Raw genomic sequence first — 21929 nt, 5'->3', positions numbered from 1 at the left:
GATTATTATATAGATTATATATTATTACATAGATTATATATTATTATATAGATTATACATTGTTATAGATTATTATATAGATGATATAGATGATATATTATTATATAGATTATATATTATTATATATATTATAGATTATTATATATTATTATATAGATTATAGATTATTATATATATATTATTATATAGATTATAGATTATTATATATTATTATATAGATTATATTGCCGCTTTGGATGTCGCTGAAACTGTGTTGAGTTTCACTTTACGTCTCCTCAGATTATGGGCAGTAGTTGTAAAAGAAGTTAGTTGTAAAAGAAAAATCATGGGGGATGGTGGATTTGATCATATGGGGACAATGTTAGCATCCCCACAGCGTCAGTGACTTCAGTGTCAGTGACTTCAGTGTCAGTGACTTGGCGGTAAAAATGTCATTGCATGTGTGCGTGCCCCCTCCCTCGCCCACAGTATTTTACTCAATATGCGCAAAACTAAATGTTAAATAGCAGTAATACCATGTTCACTGATAAAATGACATGAGGGATGGAAAGGGGGGTTGTCAGTTTTAGAAGGGGGATGATTTTGACTGTTTTTATTTCAGGGGGGATGCCACCCCCCCTCATCCCCCCTCAACTGGAGTGCTGGTTATGGGGGTGTGACTGTAGCACATTACAGCTCTGTGACAGTGAGCTGGCCGCTCAGAGAGTCAATGTCATTTAATGTTCATCTTAGTGTTTTTTATTACTGTTATTCTAATCTTAATACATAGTCAGTCTAACCGGTAGTGCACAACCATTTTGTTTTGATTCGGATTTGATTGGCACTTTAAAAATAAGACAATAAGACAGAGTCAAACAAGGTGACACGGTGAGAAGAAAAAACACAATTGTGGCGCCTCATAATAATAAAAGAAAGAAAAGAACATTTAAGACACATGAACATACATGACAAACAGACAATCAGACACATGTTAATGACATGGATCACTGCTCTCATCATTATTATTATTGTTTTACAAGTATTCACGTTTGACCCTTTTAACTATGGCAATGAATGTCTACGGTCATGTTCTCACATGAAAGTCTGAATCATGACCCAGAGCAAGTGGATGAGTTTGCAACATTGTTGCATAAATTATTTCTCTGATTTGCGTTCTCACAGCCCTTTATGTAAACAAAGTAACATACGCAATCGAGGCAACAGACGTGGTAGTTGATTGGTCAGAAAAATAGAAAATTGTTGTTTTCCTATGGACAGCCTCGATGCGTCGTTTCTAACCGGAACGAAACCACCCTTTTCAAGCGGAGCATGCGTTGGTTGTTTGCTCCGGGAGCGACTTAGAATGCGCGTTCTCACCGCTCCAAGCGACGCAGAGCAAAGCGAATTTTATCCTAAACTCTGATTCAAGTGAAGCAAATGTTCTAGTGAGAACACACCCTAAGTCTAAATTTGGCAAAGTTAGAGTGACAATGACTGGTATAATGGTCTTCATTGTTCTGAAGGCACGCCATGCACACACTGAGAAACCAGGTTCTGGATTGAAGTGCACCTGCACACGGTAACAAGCTCCCAAGTACATATGTGACACGTTCTAATGCTTTGGTCTTCATATCAGGATCCGATGTAATGATCTGACTTTCCTTTAGAAAAATGTGAATACATTTCCACGTGGTTGAAAATCAACGACACGTAGCTAGTCAACTAACACAGCTTGTTTTGTGAACCTGCTAACAATGTAAAGTAGTGTTGTAGTTAACTAGGTAGCAGTGGGGATTACTCACCCAATCCATTGCGTTGTTGCAGTATTTTGGCTCGACTAGCGAGTTTGTGTTGTGATTCTCAACAACGTCGAAATGTATTTCCGTGTTTCAAAAGAAAAGTCTGAACATTTTGATTGGTTGCCGACATGCGGCCCAAAAGACTAGAACGTGTCACATACAGTATATCTTCATCAGACAGACCCTATAGTGTCCAGCAGGATATCCCATTCCGTGTTCACCTACCGATATTCCCACATTTCTCTTAAAAACTCTCAAATCAGTTATTCCAGTAGAATCTCACTCACATATCATTGCTCACTCTGCTTGAGCCAAATCCTGAGAGCATTGCCCTAGTCACCCCTGTAACATCAATCACTCACAACATAATGATCTGTCTACATCGTTTCCACTAAAATGGACAGATATTGGTCTCAGCGGACACTCACCATCACTGGGTAAGAGAGAGGGTGAAAGGCCTCTAACAAGACCAGACCCCTGGGCTGGGTGACCTCTGGGCTGGATGGAGACTTGGAATAATGGAGGTCACCATAGGACTCCATGTTGTTCTCATGCTGAATTCCAAATCCCCTAGCCCCCCCTAGAAGAGCCCTAGCCCCCCCTAGAAGAGTCTTAGGCCTGGACTACACGTATATGGATATTTTTTTAAGCAGATATTTTCGTCTTAGTCTAACGTTAGTAATGTTGGGCGCAGCAGACGCCTTTGCGTGGCGGTGACGTGCAGTTGATGCAACAATGTTAAGTTGACATGTAAAGCTGAAATGAGACCTAAAAGTGCAAAGCACACATACATAACCCGGTACATGTCCGCCATTGTTGCTGTTGACCGCTTTGCTTCAATGCGCATGTGTGAATGGCTTGACGCTTGACGCTTGACGCTTGACGTCATTGCATCACCATCCCCCCCCCCATCACCATCAAGGGGGTGGAAGTCGAGAGGGTGGACTCCTACAGGTACCTGGGAGTACAAATTAATAACAAACTGGACTGGACTGACAACACCGAGGCTCTTCTCAGGAAAGGGCAGAGCAGACTGTTTTTCCTGAGAAGGCTGAGGTCTTTCGGTGTCTGCAACAAGCTGCTGCAAATGTTTTATCAGTCGGTGGTTGCCAGCGTTCTGTTCTTCGCCGTGGCCTGCTGGGGTGGAAACATCTGTGCCAGGGATGCTGCGAAGCTAAACAAACTGGTGAAGAAGGCCAGCTCTGTGGTGGGGACCGGGCTGGACAGCCTAGAGGTGGTGGCAGAACAGAGGATGGGGAAAAAACTGGCGGCCATGCTGGTCAATCCCTCCCACCCGATGTACTGCGAGCTGGCGGGGATGAGGAGCAAGTTCAGCCACAGATTTGTTCTCCCCCGCCAAAGTACAAAAAGATTTGGACAGTCCTTTGTTCCAGCTGCACTCCGACTCTACAACCAGGCCCTGCAGGGTGGGGGAGACCTGGAGCTGGAACTTTTGGAACTTTTTACTTATTGAGCCTGCACTGTTTTCTGTATTTTATTGAATGTTTCTGTTTTCTGTATTGAATGTTTTCTGCCCTAACTGAGCTGTTTGACAACAAAATTTCCCCATTGGGGACAATAAAGGTTTTCAATCAATCAATCAATCAATCAACACCAGCTCTGTTTAACATAACCACACTGATCCACTCAATCGGATATTTTTGTATTTGTATCCTCCTCCCCCTCCTGTAGCACACGCCTGCATGCACCCATAACCTTGACCCTTAGGGGGGGGGGGGCTTAATCAATACTAAAAGAATGAAAGCACTCCCAGTGCTAAATTCAATCTGAAGTCGTGGGATTGAAGCGGGGGGGCTCCTTCAAATGAGACCTGGAGGCGGAGGAGTCACGGATTTGAAGAGTTCCCCCCCCCCCCCCCCCCCACCCGATCGCTTTGGAATTTTTTTGGGGGGGTTAATTCTTAATTAATCGTAGTGGTAATTAAGCATTTCAAAGAGGGGGTTGGTGGGGTGTGTGTGTGTGTGGGGGGGGCACAGCCATGTCTTAAGCGTTATGAAGGCAATTATGAGAGAAAAATGATGAGAGTTCAGTTCCAGTGAGTAAACCGCGGGGAGGGGTTTGTGTGATGTTTCACATAGAGTTCTGCACTACGTCCCAGGGAATGATACACATGTCTTCTCTCTTTCTCTCCCTCTCTCGCTTTCTTTCTCTACCTCCATCCCCTCACCCCCTCCAAACCCCCCCAAGATCACCACTACGGCAGCCTCTATGATGGATCTCTCTCTCTCTCTTTCTCTCTCTCTCTCTTTCTCTTTCTCTCTCTCTTTCTCTCTCTCTCTCTTTCTCTCTCTCTCTTTCTCTCTGTCTCTCTCTCTCAAGATCAGCAGCCCTTTGATGTCTCTCCCTCTCTCTCTCTCTCTCTCTCTCTCTCTCTCTCTCTCTCTCCCTCTCTCTCTCTCTCAGGATCACCACCACAGCAGCCTGTATGATGGATCTTCGCAGATATCCGCTGGACGAGCAGAACTGCACCCTGGAGATAGAGAGCTGTGAGTGAGACAGCGTGTGCTGCATGTGAGAGGTGTGAGACAGCGTGTGCTGCATGTGAGAGCTGTGAGTGAGACAGCGTGTGCTGCATGTGAGAGCTGTGAGTGAGACAGCGTGTGCTGCATGTGACAGCTGTGAGTGAGACAGCGCGTGCTGCATGTGAGAGGTGTGAGACAGCGTGTGTTGCATGTGAGAGCTGTGAGTGAGACAGCGTGTGCTGCATGTGAGAGATGTGAGACAGCGTGTGTTGCGTGTGAGAGCTGTGAGACAGCGTGTGCTGCATGTGAGAGCTGTGAGACAGCGTGTGGTGCATGTGAGAGATGTGAGACAGCGTGTGAGAGATGTGAGACAGCGTGTGCTGCATGTGAGAGATGTGAGACAGCGTGTGAGAGATGTGAGACAGCGTGTGCTGCATGTGAGAGATGTGAGACAGCGTGTGAGAGATGTGAGACAGCGTGTGCTGCATGTGAGAGATGTGAGACAGCGTGTGTTGCATGTGAGAGATGTGAGACTGCATGTGAGAGATGTGAGACAGCGTGTGTTGCATGTGAGAGATGTGAGACAGCGTGTGTTGCGTGTGAGAGATGTGAGACAGCGTGTGAGAGATGTGAGACAGCGTGTGTTGCGTGTGAGAGATGTGAGACTGCATGTGAGAGATGTGAGACAGCGTGTGTTGCATGTGAGAGATGTGAGACAGCGTGTGTTGCGTGTGAGAGATGTGAGACAGCGTGTGAGAGATGTGAGACAGCGTGTGTTGCATGTGAGAGATGTGAGACTGCGTGTGAGAGATGTGAGACAGCGTGTGAGAGATGTGAGACAGCGTGTGTTGCATGTAAGAGCTGTGAGACAGCGTGTGTTGCATGTGAGAGCTGTGAGACAGCGTGTGTTGCATGTGAGAGATGTGAGACAGCGTGCGTTGCATGTGTGCATGTGTGTGAGCGACATTCAACTGAGGGTTGATTGGTATTGACTGATTGGCCCAACCTGTGCTGAGACAACATTCCCCACACCATCCCACCCTCTACCAGCCTGGACTGATGACACAAGGCAGGTCCATGGACTTCCACAGGTGTTCCTAATAAAGTGTTCACTGAGTGTACATGAATGCAATAATACAATGAAACAATACAAAACTAAAAGGGTATGGATGAAGGAAAAAAGAAATAAAACAAAATAAACAAAGCCTTATTAATCTGAGCTGTAGTCCATTCTGGGGATACCATGTCTGTCTCTGTAGAACAGCTTTGACACCAGCCCATAACCGCCTCTTCTGAATAAGGGTGAGATGATGCACAGAACCATAATTAACGAGATCAAAACAAGGGTCTAAGATAGGGCCGCACGTTATTCAATTACACAGGTGTACAAATCAGTTGTCTGCCTACTTTCCTAAAGGTTATTGCAAAAATGTCTCCCACATTATGGACACACTGTAAATTACCAACAAGAAACGTCAGCACTTCACACCAACTAATGCAAACGGGCATTTCTTGTTCATTCAGACGTTGCTGTAGTGCTTCAGTTGAATGATAGATGGCATGTGCTGACACGGACACAGGCCGTGTGCTTCTGGGTTTGGGATACGACAAGTGTAGAGCTATGTCACTATAAGCCAGTTGTTGATTTATTAAAACAAATGGAGCCAGATTTTTTCCTCAACCCTTTATTTTTTATTTTTCTAAGAGCCTTATGACGTTATCAGCTGTCATGAGAATGACGTGGTGTAAAGCTGGTGTCAGCTTTCAGCAACCGACCTTACTGAGTTACGACAAGTGAAAAGCGGATTGCGACAGAGCACTTTTCCGGTGGTCAAAGCACATCACGCTGTATGGAGGGACCTCATCCACTGTATGGAGGGACCTCATCCACTGTATGGAGGGACCTCATCCACTGCCAGTACCCAGTACCCAGTACCCAGCACCCTCCTGGGTGGGTCAGGACACAGTGGAACCAGCTGAATTACCCCCCACCCCCCAAACACCCCCCAAAATGGTGGCAGCTTGTTAAAACAAAACATTCCTCCAAATTGTTTGGTGCTTCAAAACACTTTCCTTCAACAGTGTAATGGCACATTGTGTAACAATGTAATCTTGTATTTCCTGTCAAAAGTGCTGCCTTTGTGGGGATAGGGTCAGGGTGCCTTTATGTAACAGTGGACAGCAGCACCGCCTATAGTGGTCTGGTCTGGGCACTGGACTGTTCTTGCGGAGTGACGACTGTTCATAATCTTACTGACTTACTTACTTATCTATATATATTATCTATATCACTTTAGCTTTAAGCTCGTTGATTTAACACATCAAGCCATGCAGTATTCAATGATTTCCCCTTGAAATCGTCAAGTAAAGTCGATTGTAAAACCTTCTTTTCACGAAGCAATTTTTTCTGTATTATGCTCTGAACATAATGTCTCTATTGGTGCACCCGTTCCGTCACGCATTGGTTTTCTCATAGTCTTTTTGGTGATTCGATAACCCAAGACCCTCTCGCATATTACTGGAATGAAAGGAACATAACAAAGACAAAGAGAGGCTGATGGACTGCATCCAGTTATGAGAAGCGGCTAATTCCGTGAAATCCTGCGGTTCCCTTTAGATAAACGCAGGGGTCTAAGGGGAGGCAAAGCCGACCCAGTGCAATTAAGTTTGTCTAATTACTGAAAGGCCAATAACTGACTGTTTGATAATAACTGACTGTTTCATTCAGTTCTGTTCAATCTAAGAGCGGTCAAAGAGAAGAAGTCTTAGAACATGACTGACATGACGAGTTGACCCAGTTGCTTCAGAGACAGAGTACACTTTCAATGACAGTGAAAGTTTAGCTGACTGTTGATCTTAGATGACGTAGCATAGTTTCTTTTTCTTTTTGGGGGAGGGGGGATGCGTCACAAATAACATGGCTTTTCTGTGAACTTACGCCACCATATTCCATGTTGTTGACTCGAGCCGTACTTCACAAAGTACGAAAGAAACGTAATCATCTATACCCTTCTACAGCATTCCATTTACAGCATTTATTTTTTTTAGGTCCACATCAGCTGACATAACGTTCTTCCTCTCCCTCAGACGGCTACACCACAGACGACATCGAGTTCTACTGGCAAGGCGGGAGTTCCGTTACCGGCGTGGAGAACATTGAACTTCCCCAGTTCTCCATCATAGACTACCAGACGCTGTCTAAAAAAGCAGTGTTCGCCACAGGTAATCTCAGGGTGGATTCACACCTAGCTAGTTGGTCCGAATCAGGGAGCGTTTCCCCCCTAGTTTGGTTAGTTTGGGTGTATGTGTGTACACACAGCAATCTGATCCGCAGCAAATCAACCAGACCCAGTCTGCCTAGACAAGGTGATCTCGGTCCGATTGCAGTCGCTCCACGGAGCAGTTTGTTTGCAGTGAGAACGCACGTATACCCACAAACCCAATACAACTCATTCGCTGTACCCTGCGCTGTCAAAACATCAACACACAATCAACATTTGATTGTCAAACACACTATATAATATGAAAGTAAAACACTGAAAATAGATGACGGGTCCAGCACAAGACAGATTTATTCCCAGTGATTATTTATAACAGTCATGGTCATGATCGAACAAACTCATACAAGTGGTCACACGACCAATTTAACAACTTAACATGACGTTCTATCTGACTCCAGAAGACGTTTCATGATTAATAATGATTGACAACGCTTTGCTCATCCCTGTGTGACAATCGATCGTACCGGATCCTAGATTCCATTTCACCATGCCCTCACGTTAATATAAATCAGCTTGCGAGGAGTTAATGCTCATGCCAACAGCTGTATAATCCGTCTCATTAACGATGCATGTGAACATTAGACATAGATGGTGAACTCGGTGAGAACATGGTCGTGATTATGTCGTTTTGTCAGAAAACCAGAACAAAAGTTGAAGAGTTCTCAAAAGTTGATTGACAAAAAATTCTGACCAATCACAAAACTGTCAGCAAGCGCGTGGTGTTGAGGGCGCGTTCAGAACCACAGCAGACCAGAAGATCAGCAGCTCTGTCCAGACTGCAGTGGGAACACGAACCCAACCAGGTCCAAGAGCAGCACTGTAACATATTATGAATCGGACCAAATGACAGGTGTGAATCCACCCCAAAACTCTGACAGGTAGTACTACCCACCTTTATCTGAGGAGAGGTAGAGTGTGTGGGGGTGGGGGGGAGGGGGTAGCATCATCTGAGATAAGGTACAACATTATATATTAATAAAACATGAATATATTAATATATGGAAATACGTTGAATAAAACTGAATGTCCAGTATAAATGATAGTGATAGTATAAATGACAGTAGATGAAGTGGAGTGGGTCCTGACGGCAGCGTGTGTGTCCAGGCTCCTACCCCAGGTTGTCTCTGAGCTTCAAGCTGAAGAGGAACATCGGGTACTTCATCCTGCAGACCTACATGCCCTCCACCCTGATCACCATCCTGTCCTGGGTGTCCTTCTGGATCAACTACGACGCCTCCGCAGCCAGGGTGGCCCTAGGTCAGTACACAGGGGGGTCAGAGTGACCCTAGGTCAGTACACAGGGGGGTCAGAGTGGCCCTAGGTCAGTATACAGGGGGGTCAGAGTGGCCCTAGGTCAGTATACAGGGGGGTCAGAGTGGCCCTAGGTCAGTATACAGGGGGGTCAGAGTGACCCTAGGTCAGTGATATGATGCGTTTTTGTGTGACTATGCAAAATGTTGTGTGCCTATCAAATATTGCAATACTCATTGTTTAACCTTAAACATATTTTAGGTGTGCCCACTCTCAGTAGTCAACAACATATTTAGGAGCAGGCACATACCATATCAAGTAACAGTGAGACCAGTTTAAACTCTAAGGACATAGGAGCCTTAGCCCAGTGGTCAGCAGCAAAGCAGAGCAGCATGAACACAGGATAGAGCCATGTATGGGAACTAATGTCAATATTGTAAGTTACGAGGTAAAGCTATTTCCCTCTCTGAGAACTGTATATAAGCTGTAACAAACATCAGTACTATGCTTGGCATCTGTATGCCACAGCCAGGCTCGGCACCAGCCATGTCGTAGCCATGCTTGAAGCTTGGACTTAACAGAGCATGCTGCCTTGGAAACATCTGTACATGGGAATGCAACCCAGATCTGCCTAATACAATGATTACGATTCAACCTTCTCTCTGAGTCATCAATATATAATTTCCGGCCACGTGACCAAGAAAGATCTCCTTATTATCAAATGGCGTCACGAACATTATATCAAATGGCGTCACGAACAGGATAACAAATGGCTTCTAACGAACAGGATGCTAGATTCAGCGAAACAGGTAAGGCACAATGTAATTATTTGCTTAACCTGAATTGCTGTTCTAGAACGAATCTTAATTTTTTTCAAAAAGGAGATGTATTGATATTGGAAAGTACTAAATTAAAAATAGTTTGAATAGAAGGCGCTGTATAGTCAAAGACGGTGTGACTGGTCAAAACACTGAGAGTTAGGATTTATTGAGATTCTGAACTTTGTAAGGAACAAAGCAGAAGTCTATTATTGTGTATTAAGTTAGGGACAAGACCTTAAATACGTGATTGAAAGCACAGCACTTTGAGGAAAACTAAGTTTGAAAAGATTTGGCCATAATATTTAAAAGACTCTAAGAGAAGTTTCAATCAACATAATTGATTACTAAAACCGCATGTCTATTAACATCATGGGAAGCAAACTACTATGTATGGCATGCAGAATGTTATCATTAAGAATGAAATGAATAACAACCATATTTCTGAACCAAGCGTCACAACAGGGCGAGAGTGTTAAAACTCTGACCCTAGGCTATTAATAGAACGGAGACTGCTCCTGTAACCAAACACACACACACACACACACACACACACACACACACATAGAGCTACAACATACAACAAATAGACAAATGTGTCTCATATTGAAATGATCATGCAAATCTGTGTTGATTCAGCAGACATATAACATTTTGATTGATTTAGTGAACAGAGAAATACACATTAAGACTCTAAGACTGTGAAACATCAAAGGAGGACATTTCTGATGGAGAAAACACAATTCAGCAAGAAAGACCTGGAATGTATTCTGACAATGCCTGTCGATTCTATTTCCTGACAGAATCAAGGAAATCAAGAGACATTGAGCGAAGGACTAAGAGACCGAGATGCTGTTAAGATCTGGTCTAAGTTAACCATTGCAGAAGTGGGGAGAGAATGTTGCAGATGCTGAAGGAAGCTATTGCCGGATGAAACAAGAGAAATGAGACAAACTAATGACATTTCAATGTGACAAACAATGGAAATGTTAATTCTTATGATTTAAGACAGAGACATGATGATGACAAGAGAGACTTACACATACTTTTATGTAGTCGTAATTGTTCAATTGTACTGACGCACACAACTAACAGTGTCATCAGCAGTAAACAGCTGAATTCCACATACAAAATTGGTATACTTTTAAGAGAGAACAAACACTTGCAAGTTTGCAATACCATGCACACACTACTCATAGCATGAACTTACAAACTTTCTTCTAGGAATTCTAAGGGACGGGAACAACAGTCCAGATAACCCAATTAACAAACTTATGCTTAACATCTGTATTTTTGTTTCCAACTGTTTCTGAGCAGGTTAATTCCACAATCCATTGATGGAGAGCCTAAGATTTTATAGACTTGAGTCAAGAAAAGGAGGGGTGTAGTGTAATGATAATGCTTAAATTGTCTTAAGATAATAAAACCTATTAACGCTGTGAACAGAGGCAAGAACACGTGCAAGACTGATGACCATCAAAGAATCAAATAGCACTCCTTGTTACCAGAAACACAAGGCCGTTCCTTTGATTGAAGATCTACTTCCAGACATTGTTATTTTGACATATAATGTACTTTGTATGATGGAACCGATGCCTAATTTATTTCTGATGTGGTCAATTCATTGACTTTATTAAGAACACCACATGTTTTTCAATAGAAATAATTTACCAGTCAAATTAATCTTACATCATGGGAAAAAAAAAGAGTGAGCTGATATGATGCGTTTTTGTGTGACTATGCAAAATGTTGTGTGCCTATCAAATATTGCAATACTCATTGTTTAACCTTAAACATATTTTAGGTGTGCCCACTCTCAGTAGTCAACAACATATTTAGGAGCAGGCACATACCATATCAAGTAACAGTGAGACCAGTTTAAACTCTAAGGACATAGGAGCCTTAGCCCAGTGGTCAGCAGCAAAGCAGAGCAGCATGAACACAGGATAGAGCCATGTATGGGAACTAATGTCAATATTGTAAGTTACGAGGTAAAGCTATTTCCCTCTCTGAGAACTGTATATAAGCTGTAACAAACATCAGTACTATGCTTGGCATCTGTATGCCACAGCCAGGCTCGGCACCAGCCATGTCGTAGCCATGCTTGAAGCTTGGACTTAACAGAGCATGCTGCCTTGGAAACATCTGTACATGGGAATGCAACCCAGATCTGCCTAATACAATGATTACGATTCAACCTTCTCTCTGAGTCATCAATATATAATTTCCGGCCACGTGACCAAGAAAGATCTCCTTATTATCAAATGGCGTCACGAACATTATATCAAATGGCGTCACGAACAGGATAACAGTCAGTATACAGCAGGGTCAGTTATATGTTTTGGGGTGGGGTGGAGGTGGGGGGGGGGGTTATGGTTTCGGGGGCTTGTTATGGGGGGGGTTATGGTTTCCATTTACCATTTGGTAAATGGTAAATGGACTGCACTTATACAGCGCCTTTATCCAAAGCGCTTTACAACGGCCTCTCATTCACCCATTCACACACACATTCACACACCAATGACGGCAAGCTGCCATGCAAGTCGCCGGCCCGCTCACTGGGAGCAATTTGGGGTTCAGTGTCTTGCCCAAGGACACTTCGACATGTGGCCAGCCGGGGCTCGAACTGCCGATCTGCTAACCTTGCGATCATTAGACGGCAGCTCTACCTCCTGAGACACAGCCTCTACCTCCTGAGACACAGCCTCTACCTCCACCTCCTGAGACACAGCCTCTACCTCCTGAGACACAGCCTCTACCTCCTGAGACACAGCCGCCGTTTTGGCTCCATTTTTCTTCTCTTTCTTCCCACTCCGCCAGCAGCCCCCAGGGACAAAATCACATTTAAAAATGTAATAAAAAGGGTAACATGCCAAACACACGGGACAATTCAATTGATTCTTTGCAACCTGGAGGACACACACACACACACACACCCCTACACAGAGTGTATACTTACACACACACACACACAACCCTACACAGAGTGTATACTTACACACACACACACACACACACACACACACACACACACACACCCCTACACAGAGTGTATACTTACACACACACACACACACACACACACACACACACACCCCTACACAGAGTGTATACGTACACACACACACACACACACACACACACACACACCCCTACACAGAGTGTATACTTACACACACACACACACACACACACACACACCCCTACACAGAGTGTATACTTACACACACACACACACACACACACACACACCCCTACACAGAGTGAATACTTACACACACACACACACACACACACACACACACACACACCCCTACACAGAGTGTATACTTACACACACACACACACACACACACACACACACAGACACACACACAGACACACACACACACACACCCCTACACAGAGTGTATACTTACACACACACACACCTACACAGAGTGTATACTTACACACACACACACACACACACACACACACACACCCCTACACAGAGTGTATACTTACACACACACACAGACACACACACACACACACACACACACACACAGAGTGTACTTGCACTCACAGCCCTAATGGCAGTGTATCCACACACAGCCCCCTGAGCAGAGTGTATATATACTTACTAGATGAGCATTTGAAATATTTTGACAGTTCAAGTCCCCTCCTGATTTAATGTTGTACTTGTATAAACATCAAAATAAAAATAAGACGTGATTGCAGCTGGGATCATTAGCATAATTACAGTCTACAGTTCTAAACACACACCCGCTGATGAGCAGAAACCAAGGTTTAGAAGATGGTAATAGAAGTAGATTTTTCCTTCTAGCACAGAGACTGCCAATGGCCCCGGGCCTGAGCTGGATTACTCTTCCTGCTACGACTGGTGGATTGATGATTCACTTGCTTAGTCAAATGTATTGATTGTAAGTCGCTTTGGAATAAGGCGTCTGCTAAATGCCAAAAATGTAAATGTAAAATGTACGACTGGAGAAGAACGCACAAGCCGAAGGCGGGCCTGGCTGCACCCTGGGTTATGTTGTTTCTTAAATGTTCTTGGTTATGCATGGTGGAGAAATACTTGATCCAGGTCCGATGTTAAATGAACAATTCTCTTTATTGTCATCAGGTAACATATCTCCAGTTGACAGTTTCCCATTCTTATTTCTAATCTGAGCTTCTCTCACATTTACATCAGTTTTATCTACCTCCAGTGATGCTGTACATCCCTCTAATCTGATTGGTCTAGTCTGACTTTGCTGTTAGTTTAGAATGATGTTCATGTTCAGGTCTTGTGTAATTCACTGGGGGCCATTTCATAGTTCCTTAATCTAAACATCCTGTTGTTTTCTACATGGTTGAGAAACTCAATGAACTAGATGGACTTGTTCATGTCATAGTGGTTTCACAATAAGATGACATCATAGGTCCTGAATCCCTCTGAATCCCTCTTCCCTATGTCTATGGTCCTGCAGGCTCTCTAGGCCTAGAATGGAACATCTTGCAGGGGTGCCCAATACGTCGATCGCGATCGACCGGTCGATCGCAAAGGTAGTATGGGTAGATCGCATGGCATTGAAAAAAAAAAAAAAAAAGTCGATTTTGTTGTTGTTGATAAAATAAAATAAAAAGTTCGCCTATCATCCATCCTCACTATGGCTTTTGCCACTTGATTGACGTACAGGTAAGCCAGTCTGCGATCTGATCTTTTCACCTAACACACGGTTCACCACGCATGCGCAGTCAACAGCGCCAACTACAAAATACAAAATACCGGTGAGACTAATTAACTAGTTAGCCTTCCAATTTCTACTATTTACTACTAAAGAAAGGGTATACAAATGAGTGGGGAAGCTGGACCAAGTAAGAAACCAATAACGTATAACTTCCATCCAGAATGGGAGGAGGACTTTTACACGATGTGATATTGGAAGTGCGTCTGTCTGATCTGCAGATCTACGATGGCTGTTAGAAGGGAAATGTGGCAAAAGAGCGAAAACGTACAGCTGTAACGATAGCTTCTTATCGCGTCAGTCACGTTCTTGTTAAACACAAGAAGTCATTCAAAGACGGCGAAATTGTGAAAAAAGCGTTTCTCGAGGCTGCAGATTGCCTTTTCGATGACAGATCCACAGTGGCTGATGACACCTTGCAGCCTGCCTACACCTTGCAACCAGCTCCTACAGCCCTGACTACTAGAAACTAGCTGCCTCCTCCCAGTGCCAGGTCTCCCACTAAGGTAGAGAAATGCATTTATTTCCTCCTTTCAAACTAGGGAACTACCTGTTTTGTATCTGGTTTACTTTTCTGTTTGTTGGATCAGATTCAGATTCAGATTCATTTATTTATTCAAGGGACAGTGCATATTAATAAAACAAAAATAAATTGTAAATACGCCAGAGTTAGCCCGAAAGCTAGTTTTCATCCGCAGTCCCTATGCCATTAGTTGGCTATGGTACTGCAGACTGGCTGTCAGTGTGTGAGTGAGAGAAAGTGAGAGTGTGTGTGTGTGTGTGTGTGTGTGTGTGTGTGTGTGTGTGTGTGTGTGTGTGTGTGTGTGTGTGTGTGTGTAAGAGAGTGAGGGAGAGAGAGAGGGAGAGAGAGGGAGGGTTTGTGCTATGGCTCCCTATGCAGACTGGCAAATGTGTGTGTGTGTGTGTGTGTGTGTGTGTGTGTGTGTGTGTGTGTGTGTGTGTGTGTGTGTGTGTGTGTGAATGTGTGTGAGCGAGAATAGCAAAGAGGGAGGGTTTGTGATGGTCTTCTCCTGTGGCTGTGTGACAGAGAGAGGGAAAGTGTATTGTGAGTTTACTATGCAGGCTGGGAACTGTGTGTGTGTGTGTGTGTGTGTGTGTGTGTGTTTGTAGTACGTGCATGTACGTTTGCGATGTTGAAACTAGACTGGTAGATCTTGGCAGACTGGCTACTTGAAAAGTAGATCTTGGTTCCAAAAAGTGTGAGCACCCCTGATCTATAGGATAGTTATAATGAAAATATACCACAGCTACCAAGAGCAGAAGCACAGGGGGGGCGGGCCTCAGGGGGGGCGGGCCTCAGCCGCGAGGCTGACAAGAGGCCAACACAGACGCAGTTCTTTAACCAGGCTAAATCATATACTGTAGTAGACCAGACTAAATCACATATACTGTAGTAGACCAGCTGCAGGAACATTCATGGTGTAGCCCACATCTTGATTATCGGTGATTAGGATCAACGACTAGAATAAGGATATTCATAGTGTCGTTTATTCATTAGGAGAAGCTCCTAATCTGCCGAGGTGTTCAAAACAGAGCAAGCTATTAGTTTCAATATGGCCACGATGTTTCATGTTATTTCATCCTCAACTAATTTATTGTCAATCCCATCTAGCCCACTAAATCTCTTCTACCCTAGATGGAGCCTAACCAGTGAGGAGCTAGGTCATGTGACTAACCAGTCAGGAGCTAGGTCATGTGACTAACCAGTCAGGAGCTAGGTCATGTGACTAACCAGTCAGGAGCTAGGTCATGTGACTAACCAGTCAGGAGCTAGGTCATGTGACTAACCAGTCAGGAGCTAGGTCATGTGACTAACTTGAGTACTGCATTCATTCAAATAATCCTGATTTGAGAAATGAATCAAAGGCTGCGGCCCTGAAGACATTCACTAATGATCGTCTGAAAATGTATCCGACGGCCAATGACTTTGTATACAAGTAATTACAGAACATCAAAGTCACACTGGAATCCACCTGATTTGGCCAGGAACAATGGACCTATCGCTAAGCCACGCCCCCTTTGAAAACTCGGACAAACAAACAACGCTTCACTGACAGTGACTGACTGACTGACCGTGACTGAATGACATTCAATGACTTACAATGGCGGCAGTTGGCAAATATCTGATTCCTGATTTACCACAGCAAGTAATAGACATGTTTTTTAAAGATGACAAGAATATTTTGTCTAGAAGCTTTTCTGCCTGTAGTGACTTTTGCTGTGATATGAGCAGTGTTGGGCACGTTACTTTAAAAAAGTAATTAGTTATAGTTACTAGTTACTTATCCCAAAAAGTAACTGAATTACTTCATTATAAAAGTAACTAGTTACTAGGGAAAGTAACTATTGCGTTGCTTTTTAAAGTAAACATTTAACAATATGAAGTGCTTTTAAATCTGTGTAGTGTAAATTAAATAAATCAAACTGTCACACAACTTCAGACAACTGGTAGACAGACTGTAACTTCAAGTATTTTCAACACAACAAAAGTAAACAGTTAAACAATATGAAGTGCTTTTAAAGTAGTACTGAAAAAATACGACGTGAATTTCTTGGACAAATCCAACTTTAACTCTATCCATCCGTACACTCCTTCCTAACACTCATCCATCCATGCATGCATTCATTCATCCAGCCAACCCAGTCATCTAACCATCCTAGCCAATATGAAGTGTTGACACTGAACTATGGTTGGCTTATGGTTGGCTTACCATGAAATGTTCTCTACCATAGCCAATCATGATCACTTAAGCGGTTGTCTCGCCCCTCCCCTCCCCAACAAACAAACAAAAAACACCTTTGCAGCTGTGACTGAGGTCGGACGACAATGAGAAGCTTCAGTAGTAACGCGCCGCATTGAATTACCGGTAACGGTAACTGCGTTATAACGATGGAAATAGTAATTCATTAGATTGCCCGTTACTGAAAAAAGTAACGCCGTTAGTAACGCCGTTTATTTTGACGCTGTTATTCACATCACTGGATATGATTGGACAATTTCTATTTTGGGGCGTGGCTTAGCGATAGGGCAATACTCACCATTGGAATTACAGTACCAGTCAAAAGTTTGGACACTCTTCCCCATTCAAACGAATGACTGGTACTGTACATTGACTGGTACTGTACATTGGGAATTGTCTTTTTGGGCAGAACTACACGTGAGAACCACAACCGTCCCCTGAGTGGCCACCAGTGTTTGCAGTGTGTCGCCTGACACCGTTGATCCCCTGTCACACGCCCGCAGTGCCCAACAGAAGCTAGCGAAGCTGCTAACCTGAATCCAAACAGACGCTCATCACTAGACTCTAACTAGTCGGAAGCGCAACCGACTTTGCGGCCGACTCTGTCATCAGGCAGGAGCAGCGGAGGTGTGTGATCTGTGTGTGAGCAGGCTGACACACACACACACACACACACACACACACACACACACACACACACACACATTTCTGCTGTAAATAACCCGAAAATGTCACCATTGACTGAGCTTTGTCTCAGAGATAAACCGAGCCTCCGATCCTGACTACAGTACATTGCCAAAATAATACCAAGCATGTTTAGAATGGACTGTATTAAACATGTTGCCTTCTCTCTGGCTGAGGTTGGAGTTACCGCCTGTTCCATGCCCGTCCCCAGAGTGAACCCGTCCCCTGGTCCCGGAGGCAGACAGAGTCTCTCTGTGTCTCTGAGGCCGGCGCGTCCTCACCAACACAGCCTCCCCCCCCCCCCACCTACTAACCATGAAAGTATGTAGCCTTGCACACACAAAGGACAGATAAATCCTGAAATGGACACACACACACACACACACACACACCCCTGAGCGGGGTGTGTCCTTGTGTCCTTACATGCGTGCGTGACCCTGAGGCTCTGTACCCTGACCAATCCAGGACTGAGCCACTGAGTCATTGGTGATATGAGCTGAGTCTGAGGTGAGAGCTGAAACGCACGAAACACCACGGCCTCACAGACCTCCGTCCATAAACCGTTTTCTATGGAGCAAACCGCCATATTTCAAATACGAGGATTCTGAGATACTGTCCATGGCTAGACAGCTAAATGAACTCTAAACTGCCTCAAACATGGATGCGTTGCATTTGCCAAGTGTTTACAGACCAGCAGGCTTAAAGGCCTCATGATGGCACCATGCCTGAGAGGCGCTTCCAACGTGTCTCCTATGGAACTGTGTATGCACAATTGAGTGTGTTACACTAGCATATCTTTTACTGCACATACAATATGTCTAACTTGTTTCATACCTAAGTAGTTTATATGAAGGTACTTTGAGCGTGACTTCACTCAACACTGTCAGGGCGCTATTTTCAGCCCGTGTCAAACGGACGCCAGTCTGAACACAACAAAGTGTTTTTGGCAATTTGTGTCGGCGGTGGCCTCGACGATAGCACAAATGTGGCAGACACAAGGACATAATTGTACGGCAATAGTCAGGGTTTATTATTACATGGTGCGGCTCACTCTCGTGATGGGCATTTCGACTGAACTGAATCATTAAGTTCATCTCCAAGATCGAAATCTTTCACTCACTGAATCTTTCAGCTTCTGGCCAAAGAAGGTTGTTTTGCTGACAGAGCTCTCACCCTGTTGCCCCTCCCCTTCCCTCTCACCCTGCTGCCCCTCCACGTTGTTGAAATACCCCCCGTGGGGCATGTGTGTTGGCTCAGTGTTGTGCTACAGTATGTTTTGGAACAGAAATGACTGAATGACTCTCTCTCAGCGGTGCGCAACATTCTTCAACATTCTGCAACATTCTGCAACATTCTCCAACATTCTTCAGCGTTCTTCAACGTTCTTCAACATTCTTCAACATTCTTCAACATTCTTCAACATTCTTCAACATTCTTCAACATTCTTCAACATTCTTCAACATTCTTCAGCATTCTTCAACATTCTTCAACATTCTTCAGCATTCTTCAACATTCTTCAACATTCTTCAACATTCTTCAACATTCTTCAACATTCTTCAGGTTCCTTGGAGGCTGTCTGTGATTATCCGTGATCCGTTACACCCCTAATCATGACCCATCCGGAGGAGATAACAGTCCTTAAACCTCTGAACCTTTCAGACCCCTTCGTCATCATCATCGTCATCATCATCATCATCATCATCATCATCATCGCTAAACACTGCCAGTAGACATCATCCAATCAGACTCTTGCCCTATGTATTTATTTTTTACTGCTAATTGCCTTTTTTACTGCTAATCGTTACTGCTAATTGCTCCCAATATTTCCGAGTCTAAGCTGAGAATCGAGGCTAAGCTGGCACTACTGTAGCTTTATAGAAAACTGTTCTTTATATCCTGGAATTTCTGCTAAAACAATATCAATGTTTCCCACAGACAATACAGCTTAATAGAAATCAGAGAATAGATCAAAGAATTAGAGAATAGATCTTAGAAGCCACATGTTGCCTGTTATTTGATGAGTAAACATGCTTCAGTGTAAGGTCAACCCTCATAATGGGTCATCTTCCTCTGAGGAGCAGATTTAGTGGATACTTATGGAAGGGTGTGACAGGCCTGACGTCTCATGGTGCAGCAAACGTCCAGTCAGCACCCGTGGTTACTACCGTTGGCCGAATTAAACTAAAATACAAGTAGCAAAGTAGTATACAAAATGTGACACAGGCCAATGAAAAGTGCTACCTGTAGGCGAAATCATTTTTCTTTTTTTTACATGTGCTTAAACTACAGATTGTAAGCTTTCAAATGATGCATCATACATTGAAATCGGAAACAAATTGAAGACGACATGAGTATTTGAAAGTTGCTACACCGGAAATCACTAAGCACAGAAAATCCCCATCAAAGATAATGAATCCCCATCAAACAACAAGAAACGAAGTCATTGTGTTATAGATTACACTTATTTAATGAACGTAGAACGAATTTGACGTCTTTCTCATTTCCGAGAGGTGTCCAGAAACACCAGCAGCAGTCACAAATAATAGAAGAAGACAGAGAGCTCACACCAAAACTAGAGTTTTGTCGTCAGGGCAAAAGTCAGACTGGGCTAAAGCGTCATTTCTTTCCGGACAGCAAACAAATATACTTGAATGTTTACCTTTATTGTCCCGTCTTGATCCACCAGGTTTCCAGGTGCACCTAAACTGACGATACTAAAACCATGCACCTCATTCAGACCAAACGCAATGCATTGGAGTGTAGTGGTTTACCCCTGGACTGGGTTGAGGGAGGTAGACAACGTCATGAAGAGTAGAATGGAGCCACATCCTGTACATTCACATTAGCCTCCCATGACTAAGCTCATGCTCATCTGAGTATGACCAAGATTCAGGAGGACCGGATGTTCTCATATTCTCATCACTGACCACCAAATCATCATGTTGAACCTTATCGATAGCCCCAGCAGTATACACCCAGGTGACTTCCTGCTTCCAGACTTGACAAGAGTCCAGATTGGCCAATGCTTGGCCATCATTGGCTCTATTCAATGTGTCAATGGAGGTTGTGTATCGCGAAAAACCAATGATGTTGTCAACCGTGGCAGATTTGAACTCAATGTCAATGCTGTTGTCTAAGCAGGAACCCCATTGCGTTGATGAGGTCATATTTCTGAGTCAACCTTTGATCTACTGTAAAGCTCTGTTGTAAAGGGGCGGCTGTGGCACAGATGGTAGACCTGCCGTCTAATGATCGCAAGGTCGGGAAATCGGCGGTTCGAGCCCCGGCTAGACACTGAACCCCAAATTGCTCCCAGTGAGCGGGCCAGCCGGCGCCTTGCATGGCAGCTTGCCGCCATTGGTGTGTGAATGTGTGTGTGAATGGGTGAATGAGAGGCCGTTGTAAAGCGCTTTGGATAAAGGCGCTATATAAGTGCAGTCCATATAAGTGCAGTACCATTTACCCTTTACCCTCCCCTTCTCTCAGGCATTACCACTGTCCTGACGATGACCACCATCAACACCCATCTGAGGGAGACGCTACCCAAGATCCCGTACGTCAAGGCCATAGACATCTACCTGATGGGCTGCTTCGTCTTCGTCTTCCTCGCCCTGCTGGAGTACGCCTTCGTCAACTACATCTTCTTCGGCCGGGGCCCTCACCTGCAGAAGAAGGTGGCGGAGAAGGCAGCGAAGACCAACAATGAGAACAAGAGATTGGAGAGCAACAAAGTACAGGTGGGGAAATACCTGAATGTCCCCAGCTCAATCATATTAATTTAGAGTGAGTTGTGTCATACCAACATCCTGGACAACCCCTCACACCTCATATTCCAGAGGTCGGGTTCAATTGAATCACAGAACACAGTGACGTTCCCTCTGTAGTGTGTCTTCAGATGGACTGTACTTTCAAGGCCCTTGTGCACCCAATACAATTGCTAAATAAATAATTTGCATGATAAATATATGCATGTTTCTTCTATGAGTTGCACATTTTGTCCAACGTTGTCGTGCTGTGACGATCCATTTTGGAATCAACACCAAGTATGACTTCAGTGAGGGGTTTTATTTTGCATTGAAAAACTAAAAAAACTAAAAAAATAGAAAAAAGTTGACCAGACTGCTCCACACGCCACTCCC

At 44.0% G+C, this 21929-nt stretch overlaps 2 protein-coding genes across 2 annotated transcripts in view; one reads left to right on the top strand and one right to left on the bottom strand.

Moving 5' to 3' along the window:
- LOC308163774 (rho-associated protein kinase 2-like) overlaps positions 1-21929 on the bottom strand; it is a gene marked incomplete at both ends in the record, with an annotated part of 345346 nt that overhangs the window by 166943 nt on the left and 156474 nt on the right. The window lies entirely within an intron of this gene.
- The window catches only part of LOC308163696 (gamma-aminobutyric acid receptor subunit beta-1-like), a gene marked incomplete at its 3' end in the record, with an annotated part of 46175 nt that overhangs the window by 23640 nt on the left and 606 nt on the right, over positions 1-21929 (top strand). The window contains exons 2-5 of the mRNA XM_080537885.1: positions 4203-4285; positions 7349-7483; positions 8647-8799; positions 21277-21527. Coding sequence (XP_080394011.1) covers positions 4203-4285; positions 7349-7483; positions 8647-8799; positions 21277-21527 — 622 coding nt within the window. The remainder of the gene's footprint in view (positions 1-4202; positions 4286-7348; positions 7484-8646; positions 8800-21276; positions 21528-21929) is intronic.

The sequence above is a fragment of the Nansenia antarctica genome, assembly GCF_963989245.1.
Source record: "Nansenia antarctica genome assembly, chromosome: 8".
Taxonomy (NCBI): Eukaryota; Metazoa; Chordata; class Actinopteri; order Argentiniformes; family Microstomatidae; genus Nansenia; species Nansenia antarctica.
Note: the sequence above shows the minus strand (reverse complement) of the source record. Positions and strands in the feature narration are given on the sequence as shown.